Raw genomic sequence first — 25741 nt, 5'->3', positions numbered from 1 at the left:
CCCTGAAAAGGGCCAACGCTGGAGGAAAGGATTCCTTCCTGGCATCGCCCCAGGAAGGAAGACCCCAGGAGGGCTCAGACTCTTGTCCCTAGGCCCTGAGCACCGAGGCCTGTGCTGGCTCAGGGCTCACCCTGGTGCTGTGCCAGCTGGGAAACCCCCAAGTGTCACCCTTGGTGCTTCTACATGGTGCCCGGATTCCACAAGCAGGGGACAACAGCAGTCAGTGACGGCCCCCTCCTCACCAGGGATGCAGGCAATCATGTGGCCCCCGGACCTGGGAGGACCAGCAAGGTCCCGGGAAGATGCCCAGGAGGACGGCCCTCGTGTCCTGCCCACCACCTCCTCCTGGCCCCGGCATCGCTCTCCCAGCCACTCTGCTTCCCAGTTCAGTGCCTTGTGCTGGTCTCTTCAGCCACAGCACCTTCTCCGTTGCCCTGCACTGGGCCCCCATCTCTACAAACTGGAACCCAGGGTTCCCGGCCTCTGGAGCCTCAGGGTCTTAGGTTACCAGCCTGAAATTTCATCTTGAAAACCCTGTCACCCCACTGACAGGGCAGTCCCAAAGAAGAAGAACCACGCCAGGTGACCATGTTGGTGACAAGGATGACAAGAGCCACCACTCGCCGAGGCAGCTGCTGCCAGGTGCTTTGCCAACAAGCCTGACGACTTTTTCTGCCCATTTGTAAAGATGGGTGTGATCAGCCTCACCCTTCAGGCAGGGCGACTGAGGCCTCCATGAACTTGCTAGGAGCTGACAGTCTGGCCTGCAGGGCTAGGCCGGACCCAGCGTCCTGGTGATGTGCTCTCTGGCAGGGCTGCGTGTTAGCGTCTGGAGCCTTCCCTGGCCCGGGAAGCCCAGTGCAGGTTCTCGGGACCAGGTCACCATGGCCTCTGGGCCATTTCTTTTTCCATCATGAGAGCTGCTTTGCCGTAGGGCACCCGGCCTGGGGCTCAGGGCAGGCAGCTGGGCCTGTAGCTTGGCTTTTGTGGAGGGCCGCCCTCGGGAAGAAGCGTCCTGATCATGGAGTCTTGATGCAGGGACAGGTTTCCATCCAGGTGGCTCTGCCACATGGGCCCTAGACAGGCCCCACTCCCCACACCTATGGGGTTTTGGACCACACAATGCTCACTTTCTTCCCAACTCTGGAGTTCTGGGCTCATAAGAACACAACCGTGGCTGGGAACACATTTTCTGCCTAGGGAGCACGTCCCTTTGTTGCTGGCTCAGGCACACGGACAGGCATCTTGACACACTTCCCACTCCCAACAAATGCTCAAGAGGCTGTCCTCACCGCGGCCAGGGGCGACAGAGGCCCTGACACCCTCCGAGCGCTGCACGTGGGGTCCAGTGGCTGGCACCTCTTCAGGCCGCCCGAGAATCCTCCCTCACAAGCCTGCAGGGACACTTCTGGCACTCAAGGCTGACGGTCCATGACTCTGATAAAGGACCTGAACCTGCTCGATGCTCACCTGGCCCAGCCACAGTCAAGCAAAGCACCCGTGGCCGGTCCCACAGGGCCCACATGTGGGGTCTGTACGGGTGTGTCCCGTGTCCACAGATCTGGGCGGTCTGTACAGAAGCATCACCATCATTGCAAAGGGCCTGCCTCCTGCCTGGTGCTGGGGCCGTGTGTTGACCGGGACCCACTTTAAATAGGAACCTGCTCCCTGGTTTCCACCTAAATGAGTCTGTTATTATACTGATCATTTTCATATAAAAGTTGGTGAAAACCTATCATCTCTGGAAGCAATCGAGAAAAAGGTTTTTCCCCTTAAAAAAAAAAAAAAAAAAGAACAAAAGCTTCAGAAGCCCCCGGTAGAGTAGGAGGGGGGAGAAGGAACAGAGGGACATTAAAGAGACCACCAGACAGCCTGAAAAGTGAGCAGACAAGACACCGAGCCCTAGCGGCTGCCTGCACCTGCCCCGCTCCAGATCGGTGTTTTCTCCACCGTAAGAGAATGATCAGAGCCAGGCACAGAAGACATGCCACACACACTGGGCATCAGTTGGTGCCAGGACCCGGGCTGGAAGCTCTGGGGCTGTGATTGTCACCGTTCTACCCATGGGGACACTGAGGCTCAGAGAGGCCCGTAGCTGAGAAGGGAATCACCAGCAGTCACCGACCCCAAAGCCCAGGTCCTTGGGCTGCACCCCTGCCTCCAGGCTGTGCCTCCCATCTGATGATGACACCAGACCAGAAGCACGGCAGGAGGTCCCGGAACCCTAATGCCCCCAGTCCACCCCTGTGGCCCCTTTGAAAAGTGCCCCTGACCTGACCTAAGGACTCCAGGTGGGGAAACCAGGGCAGGTGATGAACCTCGAGGCTTTCAGGGACAGGCCAGCGTGGGTTGAGGGCCACAGGCCATGGGCTCAGGTATGGACCAAGGATGCAGGAACAAGCGGGTCCACGGCTGAGCTGCCAGCTCTGGCCTCCGTTTCCCCATCTGGGAAGTGGGGGTTAGACAGAGCGAGAGCTAAGGCTTCTTGACTTCAGAGGTTCCCAAAGGCAGCCCTGCCAGAGGAGGTGGCCAAGCCAACCCCTACTGGGGGTTTTGAGGCCAGGGACTCTCCCTGCAGGTAGCACCCCGGAACCACCCAGCCTTGGACTTCGGGTAGGAACCATCCACAGGGCAGCCTCACTCGTTCCAGGATTCCGAGCAGAAGTCTCGGTGCACCAAAGCGCTCGCCTGTCTTGGATCCTTCATCTCCAAACGCACAAGGAAATCCCACACAGCCCCAGGGGAGGAGGGCATGGCCTTCATCTTGTTCTGTTCTGCTTTTCTCCCAAAAGTGCTTGTGCAAAGCTCCACAGAGAGCTCCTCTTGAAAGCCAGTCCGTGGCCTTCCTGCGGGGCTGCCAGCTCCCTGAGGCCGTTCCCTTTGTAGCTCTCCTGCCTCCACGTCCCCGTATGCCCCCACTCCCCCAGCATGACTCACTGCCTCACTCAAGGAAGCCACCAGGGGCTGGACTCCAGGCTCAGCCTGGCCAGCCCCAGCCACAGAGAAAAACCACATGGCTCTGTCTACATCCAGAGCTGCAGAATGCAAACTCCTTCCCAAGGCCCAGTGTCCCTCTGGGTGGGAGATGCCCCTTTTTAGGCCTACAGGGAAAGGCTAAGAGGAGCTCCTGCCTTGTCTGAGGACCAAGGCTACATTCATAAAGGCATAACGTCAAAAAGAGGGAGGTGACTGTCCCCTGCCATTCAGGGCTGGTCACGCCACACGGGGACGCTACTCCACCCTTCACCCCTGACGAGCTGCCAGAACCCTGTCACAAAGCCCCTCAGCAGCTTCCTCATGCCCTCGCTTTAAAAAAGAAAAATTCTAAATCCTTCCCTTGACCTGGAAGCCCCTGCAGAACCCTCCAGAGTCCTTCCCTGAAAGCTCCTGCAGGACCCTGCAGTCCTTCCCTGGAGAGCTGCCCAGTAGGAAACTACTGAGCTCCTGCCTCTCACCTTCCCCCAAGCTTCTGCTCCCCCACCCGCCTCACCCCACCCCTGCAGGACTGTGCTCAAGGGGACCCGTCCTCGGCTTAGCAGCCCTCACGGGTCTCCTGGGCTCTCCAGCAATGCCACAGCGCCCCCGAGCTCCTCTGTCTTGTCTTGGTTCTCATCCCTCCCAACCAGTGAGAGGCCAGTAGCTCTGTTCACTGCATATCCTCGGTCCAGAGCTCAGTGGCCATACACAGCAGGCACCCTATGAAAGCTTCAGGACTCATCCAGCAAGCGAGAACCAGGACCTTGGGGCCGACTCCAAAATGAGAGGAATGGGGCAGAAAAGCTGGATGCTGGGATGGAACCACGATGACTTGGTGATGAGCTTTGATGAAACGCTGCCAGCCCCTTCCCCAAACAGACCCTGACTAACGGGTCTGGCCACAGGCCTTGCTCCCACGGATGAAGCCACCTGTCCACAGAGCTCTCGGGCCGGGCCTGTGACTGGATGCGCTGCCCACACTGCAGTGGCACTCCAAGGCAGAGATGCCCGCTGTTCCTGGGCAGGAGCCACGCATGCAAGGTCCTGCTGGTAGGATGGGGCCAGGGGTGTCACAGGGCAGCCTGACTGCGAAGGGAGGCTCCCGGGAGAGGGCAGGTTATCCACCCTGTCACTCCACCTCACAGCCAGCCATTCCTGCTCCGGGGCTTCAGCCTTTAATGGGCCTCAAAGTAAACCATGCTTCATCCGTGGTTCCCTCCCTTCCTGGCCGAGGGACAGCATGAACAAGGCACTGAGAAGGTCCGCTGTACCCCACACCTGCCAGGGACTGAGCCGCCAGCCAGTGCGACCCGCCAGCTGGGCTCTATCGGCTCACCCGCAGATGAAGGGAACACCTTGCTGGGGCAGGTTAGGGAGCTGTCCTCCCCCGACCCCTGCCCACTCTTACGCCTCCGGGGCTGGCCAGTGTGCTCACACCTGCTGGGCCTCGTCAGCTCTCCTGGTCACCTCTGCCACCTGACCACAAGCACTGCCTGCTCCACTGCGTCTCCGGGAACCCCCCAAGCCATGGCCCCTGGAGAGCAGGTTCCGGGACCCTCCTCACAGGGGACGGGGGAGCACCTTTCCTGGAGCTACGGAGCACACGGGGAAGCACCTGCAGGGTTTCCCAGGCAACGTGCCTGAGAATCCAGCCCTGGGCCTGTCCCCGGCTGCCTGGACAGGGAGGGGTGTGAGCTATGCTGACAGTCACCTGGCGGATGATGCAGGGGACCCTCCTACAGATGAGGGAGAGATGGACCTGGGCATCCAATGCCTGGCCCAGGGCCGCGTGGTCAGACGCGCCTGTGGGGTCTTGTACAACTCCCCAGGCCCCACAGCAGACCCTTCCAAGAGTGGACCCCGGACATGGTATTTGTAACAAGCTCCCCAGTGGCTCTAGTGAGCAGCCAGGTTCAGGAAGCATTAGCATAGACCCCTTCGGGCACCTCCAAAGGATCTCCAAGGGACAGAGAGCTTGGTACCGTCCCCTGATGGGGCTCTCTCGCGACTTCCATGGCTGGAAACGCCATCTCCCTGGCCTCCGACAGCCTGGGCATTGTCTAACCCCCAGAAACGCCATCTCCCCGGCCTCCAACAGGCTGGGCATCGTCTAACCCCCAGAAACACCATCTCCCCAGCCTCTGACAGCCTGGGCATCGGCTAAGCCCCAGAAACGCCATCTCCCCGGCCTCCAACAGCCTGGGCATCGTCTAAGCTTCACGTGCCACCTCCTTTCATCCTTGTCCGCATCCTAACTTTAAAGAACCAGCCACAAAGGCACAGAAGGGAGAAGCAGGGGCCCAAGATCTCCACTGGGACAGCCAAGCCACTTGGATGGCGACCCCTCACAGCTAGGTAGAAACGTCCAGAATCTGGATCCTGCCCCTGCCGAGCTCCCACAGGATAGGAGGCTCCACATCCTCTCCATCATCCAGGCTGTGGCTCGGGGTGGGCGGCATCCTCAACAAGGGAGGATGGGGTCCAGAGGAGGCGGCCCCTGTCTCGGGACACCCCAAAACCCAAGAGTTCCACTTGTGTAAACTCTTCCACAGACAGGGAGGGGCCAAGGAGCCCCAGAGGGCCAGCAGCCACTCACCTTTCCTTGAAATCGAGAAAGACCTTGGCCAGCGTGCTGCCCCCCACCATCATGGACACGTCGATGGCCCTCAGGAAGCTGTGATGCACCTTGATCAGGTCCTGGGTTGAAAAAGAGCTGTGAGTGCCTGGCCAGGCCCACCCAAGGCTAGACGGGAGCGCCACCCTTAAGGCACCCCTGTGGTTCTGTGGTTCCTGTCAAGGGGGTGAGGGGCCCGGGTGCTGGGCCTGCACCCCACATATCTGTGCATGCCACGGTGTGATTCCGGTAGAAGATTCTATGGCAATGGTGCACAGAAGAGCCAGTATGTGCGGGAGGGAAGTCGCCCTCAGCCAGCATCAGCCCATCTGACACACAGCGGCCGACTCAGGGCAGGCTCTACAGACAGAGTGGGGCGGCACAGTGCAGTACCCCTGTGCCCAGGCCGCACCCCAGGACCCCCATCCCCACCCCAGGCCCCTTTCTGTCTGCCGTCCTCCATCCGGACCACAGCTCAAGGCCAGATGAACTCTGGGTCAGAGGCACAGACTACAGGAAGCTCTGGGGTCCAAGCCAGCCTTATCCAGGGCAGTGACCAGAGCCCACCCTTGCAGCTAATGAGACACCCAGGGAGGCAGGACACAGCCACTGCATGAGCTGCTGGCACCTGTGGCCACCAGGCCAGGAGGAAGGGCCAGGAGCAGCGTGTCCCTGGAGGAAGCCCACCCACACGTGGCCGCCGGAGCCTGGTGCCAGCGCCCTGCTCTGCTAACCATATCAAGGTGACTCTGCATGGGGAACTGCCTTTCTATGACAGCGTTCAGACACCCGCAGGGCAGGCAAGGAGGTCTGCTCAAAGGGATGGAGGGACACGCTTCTCTCTGGCCGCTGACAAAAACTTCATTTACATTCTCAGGGTCATCCGTGCCTCCAGCCATGCATGTCAGTGCCGCCCTCACCCCGCAGACAAGGGGAGCCCAGAAACCTGCTACCCTGGCTCCTAAATCCAAAGACCGTGGAGAGAGGGGTGGGGGCTCCTCCTTCTGGCCAGCACGAGCCACAACGGAGCTGCAGGGGTGCAGCTCTCCAAGGCCCTGGGGACAGCAGGACATGTGTGGCCAGTGCCGAGTTAGAGCCCAGAGCCCGGCATGAGTGAGGGGTGCCAGGACCCTTACCTCCAGGTTAATGAAGACAGCTGCCATGTCTGCTGGGCTCAGCACCAGCCGCAGGGGGCTCATGTAGTTCTGGAAGAGAGAAGTCCGCCAGCTGCTGTCGCCCACCCTCTCAAGGTCACAGCTGCTGGGGAGGGTCCCTGGGGCAGCTCCGAGGCAGGCACACTGGGGTGCTCCATGCTGACTGGGGTACACCTGTGTTCTGGCCACATCGGGCTCCATTCTCTGGGGATGAGTTCAGGGCGGGGAAGTGTGTGGGGGTAAAGATTCTAATGCTCCCAGCATGACAGGGGCAGAGTCCTGTGGTGGCCACTCATACACAGGGTGGACGTGGGTGCTATGGCTGCCCTGAGTTGGGCGTTGGGGTTGTGGCTTGCAGTGAGGGACTGAGACCCAGGAAGCAGGGCCATCACCCCGGGGACTCTCTGGATGGACAGGGCTGTGGTCCCCACCCAGCACTCAAACACTGAGCTTGTGCTCCTGAGCACGACCCCAAAACTGTCATCAAAAGGGATGCTTTCCATCTGGAGAAGTGCCGGCAGGGGTGCAGCCTGGGACCAGAGTCCTCCAGTCCCAGCCTCAGGCAGGATGTGAAGTGAAAATGAGGACGTGTGAGGCTGCCGACCCTGCTCTGGAGGCCTGGGGAGGCCCTGCCACCCTCTCCTCTCCTGCTCCCCGAGTGGCTTCTGGTCAGGGTGGCCAGCAGCTCTGCAGGCATCCTCTGGGCCCAGCTGCGGGACCACTCCTTGGCCACCCCATGACGCAGAGAGCATTGTCCAAGCAAACACACCCAGGTGGCGGCCCCAGGCAGGGTGCAGACAGACCCCAAGAGCCCTCCTGCTTTCTGAGGCAGCACTCAGCCACAGAGGGATGCAGAGGCCAGCAGGACCCCAGCAGAGGCCGACCTCAGAGCCAGGATTCTCGGAAGGGGCGGGACTCTGCCAGGGCATGAGCAGGGCTTCAAGGGAGCTGGAAGGACCTGGGCCAGGATGTACAGATGTGAGTGCAGAAAGGCCGCTGGCCAGGGACCAGAGGATGGGGCAGCAGGAGGGGGCCCGGCCGGAGCAAAGCCAGCCTGGGTCCAAGGGGGCAGACCAGGTCTCCTGGCTGGAGGCACCATGGCCACCCTGGACCCCACACCACAACCGGAGGATAGAAATGAGACTCCAGCTTTAAAACAAGGTTGGTTTTTCTCCCCAGTAAACACTAGCAGTTGGCAATGAAGACTCAGAAGTGCCGGGGAAATGTCCCAGAGCCAGGCCGATCAGGTGCCTACAGGAGGCCCGAATTGGGTAGGGCAGGTGAAGGCGCATCCTCAGCCCTCTAGGAGCTCAGCAGGCCAGCGGGAGAGGACTCAGATGCACCAGAGTGGAACAGCTGGAGTCTGCAGCTCTGGCCACCAGGCCCGACCATGCCTTGTGCAGGACACTCCCAGCTCCCCATGGGAGCTTTCTTCCCTTTTCCAGAGGCAGAGGCTGAGGGTGGAGAGGCTGGGGAGCAGCTCTAGGTGGGATGGGGGGGAATACATGAGGAGCTAGCTCAGCGCCTGCCTTAGAGCAACGTTCAGGAGCTGAAGCCGTAATCCCACCCCGACTAGGCTCGGAGGAGAGGCAGGGACAGGCGCAGGCTGGGGCTTCAGGGGTTGCAGAGGAAAGGAGAGGGCACCCTCCTTTTGGGTAGGGGATACCCGGAGGCAGAGCTGGGAGGGCCACCAAATCTCCTTCGCCTGTCAGAGAGGCCCTGCGGCCCTGCCTCCGGAATGCACTCCCAGGGGATGGACGGGATGCACTCCCAGGGGATGGATGACCACAGTGGCTGCTGCGATTTTCCAGCAGCCACCGCCCGCCCTCACCTTCTCTATGTCCTCCAGGGTGCGGTAGTACTTGGCCTCGGTCTCCTGGATCTCCAGCAGGCAGCAATTCCTTTTGTCATCCTCAGTCATGCTCATTTTCTAGAGAAGGGAAGGGGGTGTCAACAGGACCCCATGGGCCCAGCCACCTGCCACCTGCACATCTGCACCGTGACACCCGGACACCACCGCACACGAGGACACCTCCTCGGGTTTGGCCACGAGGTCACTGAGTGTGCAGTGCTGCAGCCGGAGGGGTGACAGAGAGGGCCAACCCCTTCGCATCCATTTTGCAGATGAAGAAACTGAGGCACGGGGAGGGGCCATGACATGGGGACAGTGCCAAGGAAGGCTTGGAGGCAGAGGCTTCTACAATCCCAGGCTCCTACTCCTCTGATTCTGAATCTCAATTCTTTGCCAGACTGGGGTGAGGGCCGCGGAAGCTATCCCCTCCCACACAGGAGCAGGAGTGAGTTGCTAAAGCACCTACTGCGTGCATAAGTCCTCCCTATACAGCAGACTGTGTGCTCAACTCCATGCAGACCACATCCACTGAGACATTGCATGTCTCAGTACCAGCCACCTGCAGGCTGGACTCTTCCCCCAAGTGTCCACTGGTTTCTAGCCAGGGGGCCTGAGATGACCCCACCTCCACCAGCAGGGTCCCTGGGGCCTCCTCCAGAGCAGGGCCTGCCCCCACCTCTGGTGGAATGTGGCCGGGGCAGGACTGTTCAGAGGTTGCCTGGCCAGTGGTCCAGGGTGAGGTGACAGGTGGGGGTCACTGTGGGGCAGTGGGGGATTTTCCCAACACTATCTTGAAGGTTCTGTTAGGCTGGGTGAACCACATCTGTCAGAAGGCTCTGGAGAAATGGTGCTGAGACCCACAGCACTTGTGTCAGCCCTAAGACCATCAACATCCTCCAAGAAATCCCCAAGGCTCCCCTTGGGTCTGCCAGGCTGCAGATCTCTAAGGCAACATGCAAGATGGGATACAGGACCACGGGGGTGCTAAGGGTCTGTGATGCCTGAAGTCACGTGTGTCTGACCATGTCTCCAGGGTCTTGAGTTTTCTCAGAGAGGTCTGAGCCCTCCCTGAAAGGTCAAGAAGATGGTGCAGGCAGGACGTCCCCAGCCTCCCCTTCCAGGCCACTCACCTGCATGTATCTAATCTGCAAGCGTGGAGAAAGAAACCAGAAACAGCACCAGTTAGCAGGGCCCACACTGTCCTTGCAACCTGGGCCTGGGACATCAGGAACACCACCCCACAACCAGCCAACAGACCTGAAGCCACATCACAGCCCCTCGTGCTGCCCAGCTGGGCAGGGTGACAGCTCAGGGGCCAGAGCCTCCACAACAGACCCCTACTCAGGCTCTGGAAGTGGCACCTGCCATCCTCTGGCTTTACCTTCCTTTGGGGAAGTCACCATCTCTATTACCTTCTACTGGGGCTGTTCAGAGAGCTCCAGACATGACAGGGAAGGACATGGAAGCAGCTGTTTTATCTCAGAGGACCCTGGTAGGAAGCAGGAACTGCCCCTTGCCCCCAGCCCTTGCCTGGATAGACTGGACAGCTCGAGACCAGCAGGACCAGCGCTGGGCACGAGGACACTATGCAGAGCTTGACAGCAGGGTGCATTCCACCCCAGACACAGGCAACGCTGTTACCCAGCCTGGCAGGTTCTGTGGACGCTCCACGTCCCTTCACATGTTTTCTCAAAGAGGTCAGACCTCTTCAGAACCAGGGACAGCAGTGGGCTCCAGGGAGCACCCACTCTCGCCAGGCATGGATGGGGGTCTTGAGAGAGAGGGGCTGCATGATCCAGGGCCAGGATCCCCCACAAAACCTCACAGGCAATGCACCCACCTGCTGAAGTTTACCTGCAGGATGCCCAGCTTTCTTTTCTTTTTTTTTTCTTTTTTTTTTTTTTTGAGACAGAGTCTTGCTCTGTCGCCCAGGCTGGAGTGCAGTGGTGCGATCTCAGCTCACTGCAAGCTCCGCTGCCCGGGTTCACACCATTCTCCTGCCTCAGCCTCCCGAGTAGCTGGGACTACAGGTGCCTGCCACCTCACCTGGCTAGGTTTTTTTTTTGTATTTTTTAGTAGAAACGGGGTTTCACTGTGTTAGCCAGGATGGTCTCGATCTTCCAACCTCATGATCCGTCCGTCTCGGCCTCCCAAAGTGCTGGGATTACAGGCTTGAGCCACCATGCCAGGCCAAGGATGCCCAGCTTTCAAACGACCTGGGGAGTGAACTGGCCTTGACCAGTCAGAGCTCATTCCCAAGTCCAGACAGCTCGCCGGCCACCTTGGGACCTCTCAGGCCAGCTCTGGGGAGGTGAGGGGAGCCCCCAGCAGCAGGGCCATGGGTCAGCCTTCCAGCCCAAACAGCTGCCCAGCCAGGCTCCCCAGGAAGGCAAACTGGAGGCCCTGCTGCCTCCACAAAGGGCCATCATCCCTGTGGGGAGACCCCCCGGTAATGGCGGGGAACAAAATTCAGCTCAAGACCCTTCAGGGACAAGCAGAGAAACCTGCTCTTAAGAGTCAGTTTGGGCCGGGCGCGGTGGCTCAAGCCTGTAATCCCAGCACTTTGGGAGGCCGAGACGGGCGGATCACGAGGTCAGGAGATCGAGACCATCCTGGCTAACATGATGAAACCCCGTCTGTACTAAAAAATACAAAAAACTAGCTGGGCGACGTGGCGGGCGCCTGTAGTCCCAGCTGCTTGGGAGGCTGAGGCAGGAGAATGGCGTAAACCCAGGAGGCGGAGCTTGCAGTGAGCTGAGACCCGGCCACTGCACTCCAGCCTGGGCGGCAGAGCGAGACTCCGTCTCAAAAAAAAAAAAAAAAAAAGAGTCAGTTTGGGGGCTGTGAGACCCCCAGCCCTGCACCTGCCTGTCTCTCCCAGCAGGATGCCAGCAGAGCGGGCAAGGCCTCCGGGCAAGGTCTCTTTAGGGACTGGTTTCCCCAGCTTTCTGCCTCTCCACCACCAGCTGGTTCCTCCCACACTAAAAGAAAACACTGAGATCAGCTTTTTGAGAAATTTCCCATTTCTTCGGGGAAAGACAGTGGCATCAAAAGCCTCCACGGTTGGCAAGTAGCATCTTGCCCACTCTCGGGAGCCTGGGGGTCCGAGGGCCTGTGACCTGCCCCACCAGGTCCCTGTCTCCCCATTCCAGCTTTGCTGGATCCCCACCTTCCACACAGCAGCTGCTGGCAATAAACCCACGCGGAGCAAACTGGTATCCGAGAGATGATTCGCCACTGCCTGCATGGAAATAAATATCCTCCAAACATAAAAGACGCACAGCTGGCTAATTGGGCCAATATTGGTCTCATCACTCTCCACACAAAGGGGGAAAATGATGTGTGCTTTAGACTGTGAGCCAAGTTACTATCTTAAGGCTCCCTGGGCAGGAAGGACTGAGGGTCCTGCAAACCCTTGGAAGAAGAATCCCATGCCAACACGGGCGGGGGTCACGACAGTGGTGGTGTCACCTCTGGGGCACCTGAGAACATCTCCATAGAGAGGAAGGGCACAGAGCGGACCAGGACTCGGTGAGGGTTTCCAAGGTTGCTCCTTGGAGGAGCCCCGAGGGGACTGGGAAGGACCAAGGGGTGGACTCTCTGGACATCCCCCTGCAACCAGAGGAGCTCCCCCTCGGTGGCTCAGACATGGGGATGGCTCAGTATTGTGTTAAGCAAGGGCCAGGCTGCTCTGCAAGGGAAGGGAGTGGAGAGGAGAGGAGGGGAGGGGAGAGCAAGAGAGGGGAGAGGACCGAAGGGAAAGGAAGGGGAGAAGAGAGGAGCAGGGGAGGGGAGGGGAGGTGAGGGGGTGGAGGGGACGGGAGGGAAGAGGAGGGGAGGGGAGGGAAAGGAAGGGGACAGGAGGGGAGGGGAGGGAAAGGAAGGGGACAGGAGGGGAGGGAAAGGAAGGGGACAGGAGAGGAAGGGAGGGGAGAGGAGGAAAGGGGAGGGGAGAGGAGGAAAGGGGAGGGGAGAGGAGGAAAGGGGAGGGGAGAGGAGGAAAGGGGAGGGGAGAGGAGGAAAGGGGAGGGGAGAGGAGGAAAGGGGAGGGGAGAGGAGGAAAGGGGAGGGGAGAGGAGGAAAGGGGAGGGGAGAGGAGGAAAGGGGAGGGGAGAGGAGGAAAGGGGAGGGGAGGGGAGAAGAGGGAAGGAGAAGGAAGGGAAGAAGAGAGGAGGGGAGGGGAGGGGAGAAGAGGGAAGGGGAAGGGAGGGAAGAGGAGGGGAGGGGAGAAGAGGGAAGGGGAAGGGAGGGAAGAGGAGGGAAGGGGAAGGGAGGGAAGAGGAGGGGAGGGGAGAAGAGGGAAGGGGAAGGGAGGGAAGAGAGGAGGGGAGGGGAGTGGAGGGGAGGGGAGAGGAGGGAAGGGGAGAGGAGGGGAGGGGAAGGGGAGGGGAGAGGAGGGGAGGGGAAGGGGAGGTGAGAGGAGGGGAAGGGGAGGTGAGAGGAGGGGAAGGGGAGGTGAGAGGAGGGGAAGGGGAGGTGAGAGGAGGGGAAGGGGAGGTGAGAGGAGGGGAGGGGAGGGAAGGAGCGGAGCAGGGCTCACCATGGGCTGCTGCACCTCCACCTTGATGATGTCCTCGTAGATGTCGTCCCCTCCATCCTCACACGGGACGCAGTCATAGATGTCCTCCCCCAGGTCATGCTCGCTGTACAGGAGGAGGCAGGTTAGAGGGGAGGGGAGGCTCCCACCACCCTGACCAGGAAGCCGCAGAGGACGAGGGTCCATGAGGGACGCAGGCAGCTGGGGCCACAGTGAGGTCACCTGCCCAGGGCCTCAGTCTACAAAGTGGGGTGGGCCCCACCTGCAGGGCTTCTGTGGGAGTGAACCGGGCAGCGCAGGGAGCATCCCCCAGGGCTCTGCCTGCTGCCTCCACAACGTGCATTTCAGAGGGATCTGCCAGGACAAAGCTCCCACTTCTCCAGCCCTTTGGTAAATACTGGGGACATAGGCCAGAGGTCCAGGGGCGGGACCCCTGCCCTCACCAGAATCTTCCCAACCCTACCCGACGGGAGCACCCGGCTCCTGCCTCCAGACCAGAAGCCTCTCTCCCCCAGCCCAAGGCTGTGACCTGGAGCCCGGAGTGCTCCCAGCTCAGCCCTGGCTCTTCCAGTCCTTGGAGCCAAGGTGCAAAGGTTCCAGGTACATGGAGGGTGACCCGGAGTTTATCATTTGCCTTCTGAAACCAGAGCCAAAGAAATTCCCACCAAAGTCTAATACGATAAAGCTTTGTTTTAGCTCACGGTCCTACTCCAACAAGCCACCCGTCCACCTGCAGGACTCAGTTCGCGGGCTGCCTCCTCCAAGACACCCACCAGGATCGCCACTTGGCCTGTGATCTGGACTGTTGCAGGCACCCGTGGACTAGATGCAGCTCCTTGGCTACGTTTGCAGTGACTCTGTGAGTGGCAGCAGATGAGCCTGGCCCCTCCCCACACTGGGCTTCCTCACCCCTCCTGACGCTCCACACCTGACCTGCTGGGGCTCGGGAAGTCTCTCATTGAATCAGCACCTGAGCCAATCTAACCACCCCCCCCCCCCCGGCCCCGTTTCCACAGGACCCGCTGGGGGCTCACTGCACCTGGGGGCGGAGGGGCAGGAGTCATCCCAGGTCCAGACCGGTGGTGTATTCAGCCCTGCAAGCCCTCACCCCTGCACAAGGACGCATCTCACAGCCTGGGCTCAAAGTGGGTGGCAAAGTTCAATGGGAGAAGGATGGAAATAAATGCAGAGCACCCCCTTCCACTGCCACCATGACCAGCACGCAGGGAGGCGAGGCAGGGACAGAAGCCGGGGCAGGAACCATCCCTGCGGCACTCAGGAACAGGCTCCCCAGCCACGCTGTATGCCATGGCCTCATCCCGAACCTGGTCTTTGAATATCAGCTGTCGCCTTTTAAGGCTTGGGTTGGGGAGGACCATTCGAGGTCTACTTGAGAGAGGGAGGGCACGTGTGCATTCGAGGAAGGCCCTCAGCACCTTCCCTGGAGGACACGCTGCAATGCACCTGCCACACGGCCTCTGTCTGTGGGCGAAGCATCTGTGCCTCTCTTAGAGGGGAAGCTGGGGGCGAGCCCAGCTCCTGCCTTGTGGAGCCTCCTGCAGGCAGGCGGGCAAAGGAGGAGGAGGAAGCTGTCACTCCGAGTACTTCATTTTCTGCACCACTACAGGTGTGAGTGAGGCGGCTGAAAGCCGGCCAGAGGAGCAAAGCTGGCAGCGAGCGGACGGCCCTGGGACAGACCAGGCTGATGGAACCCTCCAACCAGCATTCAAAGAGCCACCCACGCATGGGCAAGCCCTTCTGTGTGCTAGCACCTGTAGAAAAAGTTATTCTTTTGGGCCTCACAGAATCCTTGGAGGTAGACAGCACTGTGGCCATTGTGCAAATTAAAACAAACACACTGAGGTTAAATGGTCAGCAAGGGGCAGGGCTGTGGCATGCGCTCACTGTCCTCTCCCCTCCCTGCCCACCCTCCACCGTGAGAGGTCCGTCTGGGTGCTGCTCAGCTGTGCGGGAGAACTGAAGCCAGGGCAAAGGCAGCCGTCAGACGGGCTGGGCCCACAATCTGGTGACAGACGCTGCCCTGGGAACAGACATGAAGGCAGGAAGGGTGTTTGTGAGCTCATAGGTTTTCTTACTAACCCATATCAAAGGTCCGTCCCCAGCCAGGTCCAGCAACTGCCTTAGAAACTGTCACCTGTGATGACACAAATTACCTCCCCTACTCTCCAGATGCTGTCCCCAAGGAAACAGCCCCCACTGCTCTGCCTGCCAGGCTACCAGGGACGCAGGCAAAAGTGACGGCAGGGGTTGTTCTCAGCGGCTGCCAGCCACCCCACGTTTCCGTCACACGGCAGAGTGAGGCTGGCGGCAAAGCGTCTGTGGAGAACTCTTGACAGTTGGAGGCGAGGCGAGACGGGGAAGCTTCCAGGCTGCTGAACGAGACAACTCAAGGGCAGATGAGGCCACTCAGACTGTCTAGAGAAAGACGTCGGCTTTTCTCCAACAAGCCAGGTGGAAGGAGGGGGGTTGGCTGTGAAATGTTGCAAGAGCTGATGACATGGATCAAAAAAGGCTGCAAGCCGGACCTGGACAGGGGCCTGGAGGACATCCCGTGCAGGGATGGCAAATGGCCACACGGTGGGGCGTTCCAACAGAGCCCAGGGCTCCCCTCAACCACTCAGGAGCCTGTTCATAAAGGACCCTGTGCCACCTCCATCACAGGTCGACCAGAACCGGCTGCTGACGACATGCAACGTGTTTCCTCTCCCGCAGGAGCCCCAGGCTTGTCACGGTGCAGATGGGAAACCCAGCCCAAGCTGCTGCAGGTCTCTCAGATGTCATGGACACACATCCTTCGCTCGTGCCTCCCACCGCACTGGCCTAGCACTGCCATTTACTGAGTTCTCGATGACGTGCCTGGCTCTGACAAGGCCTGAGCGTATTCTGGGAAATACAGGATACAATCCACTGATCCCGGGATGCAGGAGGCACGAGCTCCATCCCGAGCCCAAACATATTAAGGAGGGAGAGGACAGGGAAGGCTGGGATGGTCAGAATCTTCCTGAACAGATGAGACTCAAAAGATGCTTTGAAGCCCGGGTGGACCTAGAAAAGGGGTGTGAAAGGCAGAGTCCCCCGCCCACCTGCTTCTTCCCTGGCCCAGTCAGAACTGTCACGCTGGGATCTAGGTACAAGTCCACATCTATGTAGCACCTGCTGCATCTCAAGCTTGGTAAGAAATGGCAGGCATAGGGTTTTCACAATATTTTTGTTAAGCTTTTTAAGGATCAAAATACATCCTTAGTGGTAACTTTCTGACAAGTGGATACACCTGGGTCACTCATGCCCTCCCACATCAGAGAGCACTTTCTTTTCATTTTATTTTTTTTGAGACGGAGTCTGGCTCTGTCGCCCAGGCTGGAGCGCAGTGGCCGGATCTCAGCTCACTGCAAGCTCCGCCTCCCGGGTTCACGCCATTCTCCTGCCTCAGCCTCCCGAGTAGCTGGGACTACAGACACCCGCCAACTCGCCCGGCTAGTTTTTTGTATCTTTTTTAGTAGAGACGGGTTTTCACCGTGTTAGCCAGGATGGTCTTGATCTCCTGACCTCGTGATCCTCCTGTCTCGGCCTCCCAAAGTGCTGGGATTACAGGCTTGAGCCACTGCGCCTGGCCAGAGAGCACTTTCATCTGACCAGAGCTCCTGCCCTTCTCCATCAATCTCCTTCCTGACCCCAGCAACCACCCTTCCGACTGTTCTTCACCACAGACGAGCCTTGTCTGCAGTAGAATGTCAATGGCATTGTGCATTAGTTTTCACGCCTGGCTTCTTTCCCTCAACATCAGGTCTCTGAGACATCCATTCCGACTTGCCCACATCTGCAGCTCATTCCTGTTTACTGCCGAGTAATAATCCACGGCATGAATAACAGCAGGTTACCCATTCTCCTTCTTGACAGACATTTGGGTTGCCTCCAAGTTTTTGGTTATTGTGAATGAGATCTGTTATATGAGCATTCAAGTTGTGTGTGTGTGTGTGTGTGTGTGTGTGTGTGCGCCTGTGCACGCATGTGTGGTGGGTGGGGGGGGTTACACAGGCTTTCTTTTCCTTTGGAAACTAAATTCCACTAGGAGTGGAACTGCTGGTCAACGAGAAGGTCTAGACTTAACCTCATAAGCAGCTGACAAATGCTTTTCTAAAGTGGGTGCATTCCACACCCCCAGCCAGCAGCGCTCACCAGCCCCAGCTGCTCCGCATCCTTGTCAGCTTCTGCTGTTGCCAGTCTTTTTCCATCCAGCCCCCAGAGTGCCTGTGGAGTGAAACAGAACTGTGGTTCTATTTGGCACTTTCCTGATGGCTAACGCTGCCGAAGGGTCTTCTGTGTCCTTACTGTCTACCTTCCTTTGTGAAGGATCTGTTCAAGACTTTTGTCCATTTCTAAAATTTGGTTGTCTGTCTTCTTACTGAATTCAGTGAGTTCTTTACATATTCTGGATACAGATATGTTTTATGATTCTTCCCCCAGTCTCTAGCTTGGCTTTTCATTTTCTTAATGATATTCAAGCATTCACCTTTAATTTAATAAAACCTAATTTATCACATCTTTCTTCAGTCACATCCTGGCTCTGTCCTGTGTCCAAAGAAATCCTTGCATCTTATCTAAGAAATCTTTGCTGTCTTTCAATCACGGTATATTTTCTTACAGGAGCTGCATAGTTTTTAGCCATTATGTTTAGGTCTCTGATTCATCTCCAGTTAATTTGTGTGCGTGATATGAAGTAGGGTTCACTTTTTTCCCATAGGAATAACCACATGTTCCAGAACAATTTCTCAAAACTTCTCTTTTTCAAGCAGGGCATGGTGGCTCATGCCTGTTCTCCCAGCTACTAAGGAGGCTGAGGAAGGAGGATTGCTTGAGTCCAGGAGTTTGAGGCTGCAGTAAGTTATGATCGTGCCACTGCACTCCAACCTGGGCGACAGAGTAAGACCCTGACTCTCAGAAAACAAACAAACAAAAACCTTGCTATTGGATTGCTTAGATCTCTGTCAAAAACCAATTAGCCAAATAAGGGTGAGTCTATTTTGGAAAAACTACTCTATTCCATCAGTCTATTTGTCTATCTCTACGCTAACACCTCTGTCTTGAGAGGTTTCATAGAAACTCTTGAAACCAGGTAACGTCAATCTCCTGACTTTGTTCTTCTACAAGACCGATTAAGCTATTCCAAGGTCCTCTGCATTTCCACGTAAACTGTACAACCGTCTTCTCAATTTTTTAAAAATGTCTGCTGGGATCATGACAGACACTGTACTGAGTCTGCAGTTTAATTTGGGGAGAACTGACATCTTAACAATAACACCTTCCAATCCACAAACATAGTATATACTTTATTTAAGTCTTCCTTAATTTCTCTCAGAGACATTTTGTAGTATTACGACAGAGGCTTTGGAATTTAGGAAGTATTGGGCCTTTTCTTTTTCAGCGTTTATTCTGCTTCCTTCATTCTTCCTCTTCTGAGACTGAGACCAGTGTTAGACGTCCTGACATCATCCCACATGTCTCAGGCTCTGTCTCTTCTCTCCAGGCTTCTTTCCTCCCTGTTATTCAAAGTGTGTAATTTCCAGCCTGGCGTGGTGGTGCACGCCCGTAATCCCAGCAGTTTGGGAGGCTGAGATGGGACGATCACCTGAAGTCAGGAGTTTGAGGCCAGCCTAGCCAACGTGGTGAAACCCCATCTCTACTAAGAATAAAAACTTAGCTGGGCGTAGTGGTGAGCTCCTGTAATCCCAGCTACTTGGGAGACTGAGACAGGAGAATTGCTTGAGCCTGGGAGGAGGAGGTTGCAGTGAGCCGAGATTGCACCATTGCACTCCAGCCTGGGAGACAAGAGCAAAACTCTGTTTCAAAAAAATAAAAAATAGGCCAGGTACGGTGGCTCATGCCTGTAATCCCAGCACTTTGGGAGGCTGAGGCAGGCGGATCACAATGTCAGGAGATCGAGACCATGGTGAAACCCCGTCTTTACTAAAAATACAAAAAAATCAGCCAGCAGGGTGGCGGGTGCCTGCAGTCCCAGCTACTCGAGAGGCTGAGGCAGGAGAATGGCGTGAACCTGGGAGGCGGAGCTTGCAGTGAGCCGAGATCCCACCACTGCACTCCAGCCTGGGTGACAGAGCGAGACTCTGTCTCAAAAAAATTATAATAAAATGAAATTTTAAAAATAAAATAAATAAAAAATAATAAAGTGCGTAACTTCCACTGGACTATCTTCAAGTTAAACAACTTCTCCCTGTGCCGTGTGCAGCAATTGTTCATTTCAGATATCGTGCTTTTCAGTTTGAGAATTTCCATTTGCCAGTTTTCGGTAGTTTCTATTTCCCTGCTGAGGCTCCTCATCTGTTCATTCATTCGTCGCACATTTTCCTCTAAGTCCTTGACTGTATTTGTAACAGCTGCTGTGATGGCTGATTTTGTATGTGAATTTGACTGGGCTAAGGACTCCCCAGAGAGCTGGTGAAGCGTTATTTCTAGGTGTGTCTGTGAAGGGGTTTCCTGAAGAGATTGACATTTGAATCAGAAGACCAAGTAAAGATTCACCCTCACCAATGCAGATGGGTGTCATCCACTCCATTGAGGGCACAAGTAGAACAAAAAAGGCAGAGGGCGGCCGGGCACGGTGGCTCACGCCTGTAATTTCAGGAATTTGGGAGGCCGAGGTGGGCGGATCACGAGGTCAGGAGATCGAGACCATCCTGGCTAACACGGTGAAACTCCATCTCTACTAAAAACACAAAAAATTAGCCGGGCGTGGTGGCGGGCACCTGTAGTCCCAGCTACTCGGGAGGCTGAGGCAGGAGAATGGCGTGAACCCGGGAGGCGGAGCTTGCAGTGAGCTGAGATCGCGCCACTGCACTCCAGCCTGGGCGATAGAGCGAGACTTTGTCTCAAAAAAAAAAAAAAAAAAAAAGGCAGAAGGCAACGAACTTGCTCTCTTCTGAAGTTAAGACATCCATCGTCTCCTGCCCTCAGACGTCAGAACTCCTCCTGGTTGTCAGATCTTCAGACTCCAGAACACACACCAGCGCCTGCCCACCCCGTACCAGGACCCAGGCCTTTGGCCCTGGGTTGACACATCACTGGCTCCCTGGTTCTCTGACCTTTGGACTCAGACTTAAGCTTCCCTGGATCTCCAGCTTGCAGGCAGCATATGGCGGGACTTTCTGGCCTCCGTAATTGCGAAAGCCAATTCCCATAATAAATCCCCTCAGCCATCTACAGAGATCCCACTGGTTATGCTTCTTGGAAGCCGCCAATTGCAACATCTGGGTCATCTGAAGGTTGGCTTCCATTGACTCTTCTTTTCTGAGCATGACTCACTTTCTTCTGTTTCTTGCGTTTGGTGATTTCTTTCTTGGACCCGAGATGCTATGAGCGATATTCAGCCTCCTGAGTAGCAGGGATTACAGGCACTCACCACGATGCCCAGCTGATTGTTTTCTTTTTCTTTTTTTTTTTTTTTTTGAGATGGAGTCTCGCTCTGTCGCCTGGGCTGGAGTGCAGTGGTGCGATCTCAGCTCACTGCAAGCTCTGCCTCCCGGGTTCCCGCCATTCTCCTGCCTCAGCCTCCTAAGTAGCTGGGACTACAGGCGCCCGCCACCTCGCCCGGCTAGTTTTTTGTCGTTTTTAGTAGAGACGGGATTTCACCGTGTTAGCCAGGGTGGTCTCGATCTCCTGACCTCGTGATCCGCCCGTCTCGGCCTCCCAAAGTGCTGGGATTACAGGCTTGAGCCACCGCACCCGGCCTGTTTTATTTTTCATAGAGGACGGGGTTTCACCATGTTGGTCAGGCTGGTGTCAAACTCCCGGCCTCAAGCACTGCGCCCACCTTGGCCTCCAAAAGTGCTGGGATTACAGGCGTGAGCCACCGCGCCCAGCCACACCTGTGTTGTTTTCCTTTCTTTAATCCATGACTACGAGGAACATTCCTTCATACAGGCTCATTCTTCATGCACCACTTTCCATTAACCTCGTCATTCGCCAAGGTTAAAAGTGAGCAACCTCACGCCTGTAATCCCAGCACTTTGGGAGGCGGAGGCGGGCAGATCACGAGGTCAGGAGATCCAGACCATCCTGGCTAACGCGGTGAAACCACGTCTCTATTAAAAAACACCAAAAAATGAGCTGGGCGTGGTGGTGGGCACCTGTAGTCTCAGCTACTCAGGAGGCTGAGGCAGGAGAATGGCGTGAACCCGGGAGGCGGAGCTTGCAGGAAGCTGAGATCGCACCACTGCACTCCAGCTTGGGCGACGGAGCGAGACTCCATCTCAAATAAAAAAAAGAGTGAGCAACCAAAAACACTAGAGGAGAAGCTGTATTTGCGAATCTTTGTCTGGGACAGAATCATCTTAAACATGCAGACAACATCCCTTCTCTCCCTTCCGTCCAATGTCAGTTATCCGAAGCCTGTTGATACTGGGGGCGTGGAACTTGGGGTCACCCAGTTCTGCCTGTCACACCCTTAGGCTCCCTTCCTACCAGGCCCTCCTTGTGGAGCCAGAGCACTGGCCGTCGGCCTGGCTACACGGATGGTACTTTTCATTCGTCAGAAGTACTCTCCCAACCATCTGTATTCAATGAACACTGGGAGAGACAGGTTCCTGCGTGTCATTTGAAATTCTAAAACAGTGGAACTGAAATTTCATGACACACATATTCTAAATTATGAGAGAGGGAGAAATAAAGGGAACAGTACAGACGTGGTTTTTTAAAAATAAAATTAAATTAGGAAAATAAAATCAAACGTATTTGATAAAAAAAGTTAATAATATATAAACTTAGTAATTAAGATAAAAATCTACCAGATTTAATGGGTTTAACCAATATTTCTCCTATGACCAATTCTGCATCAGAAACAGGTTGGGTCCTTGGGACAGAGGGGACAATGGCCATCTGTCCCAATGACCTCACAGTCTAAGTGGGGAGACTGACCGGGCAGCAGCTGCATCTGAATCCTGGCACCAGGAAATCTCCCAGGTACGGAACAGATCCTAGCGGCAGATGCTACTGGGGTGTAACAAGCTCTGCCCCCCAATAGCTCCTTTCCTTTGGCCATCACTGACGTGGAAATGCCACTGCTACCTGGCTTCTTGGCAAAGGTGCCATCTCCATAAACAAATTTCTGGCACAGGGAGGTGACACATGACCAGTCTTAGTCACCTGGAAGGCAGGTTCACTTACGTCATGACCAGCAGGCCCAGTGCACCTGAGGGCCACAGCCGTCCACTGGGAGGAAGAGGGAACCCTCAGGGTCTGGGTTGGGAGAGGGGTACACCATGAATGGGCCCTTCAGATCCACTGAGGAGTGTGAAGTCTCCTAGGAGTACGGGACAGTGACAGGGGAGGGGGTCCCATCGTGCAAGGACCCTCACCTCGGCGTTCTCACTAGACATGAGCTTGACGAAGGCCCAGCTAAGACCTGGCACACGGAGCCAGCCCCAGCCCCACATGACCCTCCACGCAATCCCAGAGGAGGGGCCGGGCCGTTGTGGCTTCTCTCTGGACCCAGCCCACTCTCCCACAGTTCTTGAAAAGCGCCCCAAGGCCCTGCCATGTCTGCAAGTGGCTCTGGAATCTCCGTGGCACAATTACATCACCTCCCGTAGCTGTGTGGCCGGTGGCCATGTCACACACTGATCCTTTTCACATCAGTGTCTCGGCTAGAAAGAAGTGTGTGTGGAGGCTCCGTGTCATCAGAGGCTACGCTTCATGGAAAAACTCCACGCCCATGCCGCACCAGAGTCTGGTCCACAGAGCTGGCCCATCCTCATCACTTCGGAACAGGTGGGCTGCAGTGGGTCTCTTGTTGGCAGGAACTCGACTCTCGCTCCTGAGCCCCTGGAGGGGAGGCGGTGAGGCAAACTAGGGTTGTCTTTGTAGACCTTCCTGTTTCTAGCTGTGTCACTGTGGGCAGGATAACCTAAGCTTCAGTTCCCCCATCTGCAACAGGAGGGGGACAGTTGCAAGGACCAGCCATCACGTACAAGACCAGTAGAGGCTGAGCATACAGTAGGTGCTCAGTAAGTGGGAGCGTGGCCTATCACCCCAGAGGGCGGAAGGAGGCGCTCATTCAATGAGACGGCATTGAGCACAGCGGCCGCGGTTCAACACACAGAGTGGCCAGCATTAAAAATGACAGATTTTTTTAAAACCTGGGAGACTAGAAAGTTGGACGGGGGGGTTGGTGCTGCTTTAATTTCTGCTCAGCCACTTTAATTCCATGGGTTTCAGGGGTGATTCTTCTCTGACCAGTGGCCCATGAGGAGGCCCGACATGGCCAGGCAGGAATGTGGAAGCCCAGATGTGAACGGACCTCCAAGGTCAGACCCGAGCCCAAGCCCAGCTCCCTCCACCCCGGGCCAGTGACCACCCCTCCTTCCTTCCTGCCCCGTCTCATCCTCTCGCTACTGCTGTTTTCCGGGAGTCAGCTGCGCTGACAGATGCTAAATCCCGACCATTATTTTTGTCCTCACAATAGCCTGAAATCTTCCAGCAGGGGCCCTGCACACGGCTGCGGTCCTCCAGGGACAGCAAAACCTGCCACCTTCACCTTCTGCCCGAGACCCTGAGGCCCCAGCCCAACAGCCTCGCCCGCCTGCCCCGATTCTGTTACAGAAAGGCAGCTGCTCAGAGGCCATCGCCCCCGCCGCCCACAGAAAATTAAAGAAAACCAACAAACTCTGCTTTCTGCCCCTGGTGAGCCTGGTGTTTACGACGGACATAAAATAGTGCTGCTGACAGGCTCGGATGCGCCGCACTGGCCCCGGGCTGTCTGATGCCGCCAAGCAGGGTACCAAGCTGCCATTAGTGTGTTACTAGGAAACCAAGTCGGACATTTCCTGACCTCAGTCCACACCACGGGGTGCTTCATCCCCAGGGGGCTGGAGTGGGGGCGGCAGAGAGAGGGCGCATCAAGCCTCTGAAGAAGCCGGCTGGGAACTGGATGGTGTGCATGTGGGGAAGGACGGATGGACAGATAGACAGACAGGCAAGAACCACTTTACACATCAGGGAGCTCGTTCTCACACGCCCTGGCAGACCCTCACCATGACCCATGAGGGAGGGAGGCCCTGCTTTTTCTACAGGTGGGGAAACCAGGACTCAAAGAGGGCATGGGAGTCACCCAGCTCGCCAAGCCATGTAGGCGCGCACCTGCACAGGCCTCGGCTACTGGATTCCCGGAAGGAGACCCGTCCACCGGACTGTCCCTCCTGGCCGTAACTCCCTCTTTTGGGGGGATTCTTTCTAAGCAGTAAAAGAGCCTCCCACCATCTAAAAATACTCAGGAGCCAAAAAAGAACAGCCCCTGGGGCCAGGTCACAAGGACTGGGCCCAGGGGAATGTCCCGGGCCACAACACACGGTTTCAATTCCTCCTTTGCCATGTGAAGCATGCTGTGTGACCTCCGGCAAGTCACCTACCCTCTCTGAGCCTTAATTTGTGCAACTGCAAAATGGGGGCTGGAGCACCGACCCGGAAGTGTTGTGAGGGCTGAGATGAAGTGGCAAAGCCCAGGGCCTGGCTCTCAGGGGACAGGAGCGGGGACCGTCGAACAGCGTATGGACCTATGGCTCAGATCCTCCAGTACAGGAATCATGAATGCTCTCAGGACCTCATTACCCCCAGCCCTTCCTCCTACCACAGTGCACCAGGCCCAGGCCTAGTTAGGCGTCCTCTCTGTGCTCCGCTCCCTCACAAATGACCCTTATGTTGCGTTTATCTCGGCAGTGAGAAACAAAAGCAGGAAGTCAAGGGAAAGTTGGTGGCAGAGACTGTCCTGCTGTCCTTTCTAAGCATCTGGTGAGGGTAAACTTCAATTCAGCCTGGTAGGGTTGGGGGCTACTTCTTAGAGAAGGTGACCTGTGGGCTGGGTTTTGTAGAATGAATAGGAGTTGGGCAGTCAATATAGGAGATACTATGTACATGATGGGACTTGTACAGTAAAACCCAGCATGTGACGCTTGTTCATTTTAGAGCAGTATTTGTTAAGTGCCACTGTGTGTCACTCAGGTCGATGCTGAATACAAGGAAAATAATGTCAAAAGGGAGAAGTCTTCCTCTTCCAGGAGAGTACCAGGAATGCGATTTAGTCGGGGCGGGACCTTCATCAGACACAACGCAGCCCCTTCATTCGGGCTGCAGCCCAGCTGTCTACTCCTTCCTGGAAAATGGCAAGATGAATGTGTATGTCTTTAAAGCCGCCTCTTCTGTGCCTGTCCCCTCCATCTGCAGAGACTACATTACATGAGACTGGAGAGTTGGTGTGACCGCATCGGTCCTGACAGCACTCGAGTTTAACGAGGTAATAAAAATGAAAGCCCCCGGAAGTCCCAGGCCATACCTGCTCTCACACCCACGGGAATGTGGAGCGGGTGGGGTGGTCACGCGTGCCTGCTCTGCGTGCGTCAGAGGGCTCCCCTGCCATCTCCCACTGAGAAGGAACAAATGGCCTCTCCCTCAGTGCTGGGGGTGGGGGAGCAGGGTTGCGAGGTCACTGAAGCCCCCAGACACATGGCAGCAGGGCCTCTGGAGACAGCTGGGGCCCACTGTGGTGCCAGAGTACCAAGGGGCCAACAGGACGTCCGAGGGGG

General features: G+C 56.7%; 1 protein-coding gene across 1 annotated transcript in view; it reads right to left on the bottom strand.

The window, feature by feature from the left end:
• Positions 1-25741, bottom strand: part of VAV2 (vav guanine nucleotide exchange factor 2) — a 228344-nt gene that overhangs the window by 36236 nt on the left and 166367 nt on the right. Inside the window, exons 5-8 of the mRNA XM_030919729.1 lie at positions 13137-13239; positions 8576-8674; positions 6727-6795; positions 5573-5673 (exon numbers count right to left, since the gene is read on the bottom strand). Of these exons, the coding sequence (XP_030775589.1) occupies positions 5573-5673; positions 6727-6795; positions 8576-8674; positions 13137-13239 (372 nt within the window). The remainder of the gene's footprint in view (positions 1-5572; positions 5674-6726; positions 6796-8575; positions 8675-13136; positions 13240-25741) is intronic.

This window comes from Rhinopithecus roxellana, chromosome 16 (genome assembly GCF_007565055.1).
Source record: "Rhinopithecus roxellana isolate Shanxi Qingling chromosome 16, ASM756505v1, whole genome shotgun sequence".
In the NCBI taxonomy this organism is placed as follows: domain Eukaryota; kingdom Metazoa; phylum Chordata; class Mammalia; order Primates; family Cercopithecidae; genus Rhinopithecus; species Rhinopithecus roxellana.
Note: the sequence above shows the minus strand (reverse complement) of the source record. Positions and strands in the feature narration are given on the sequence as shown.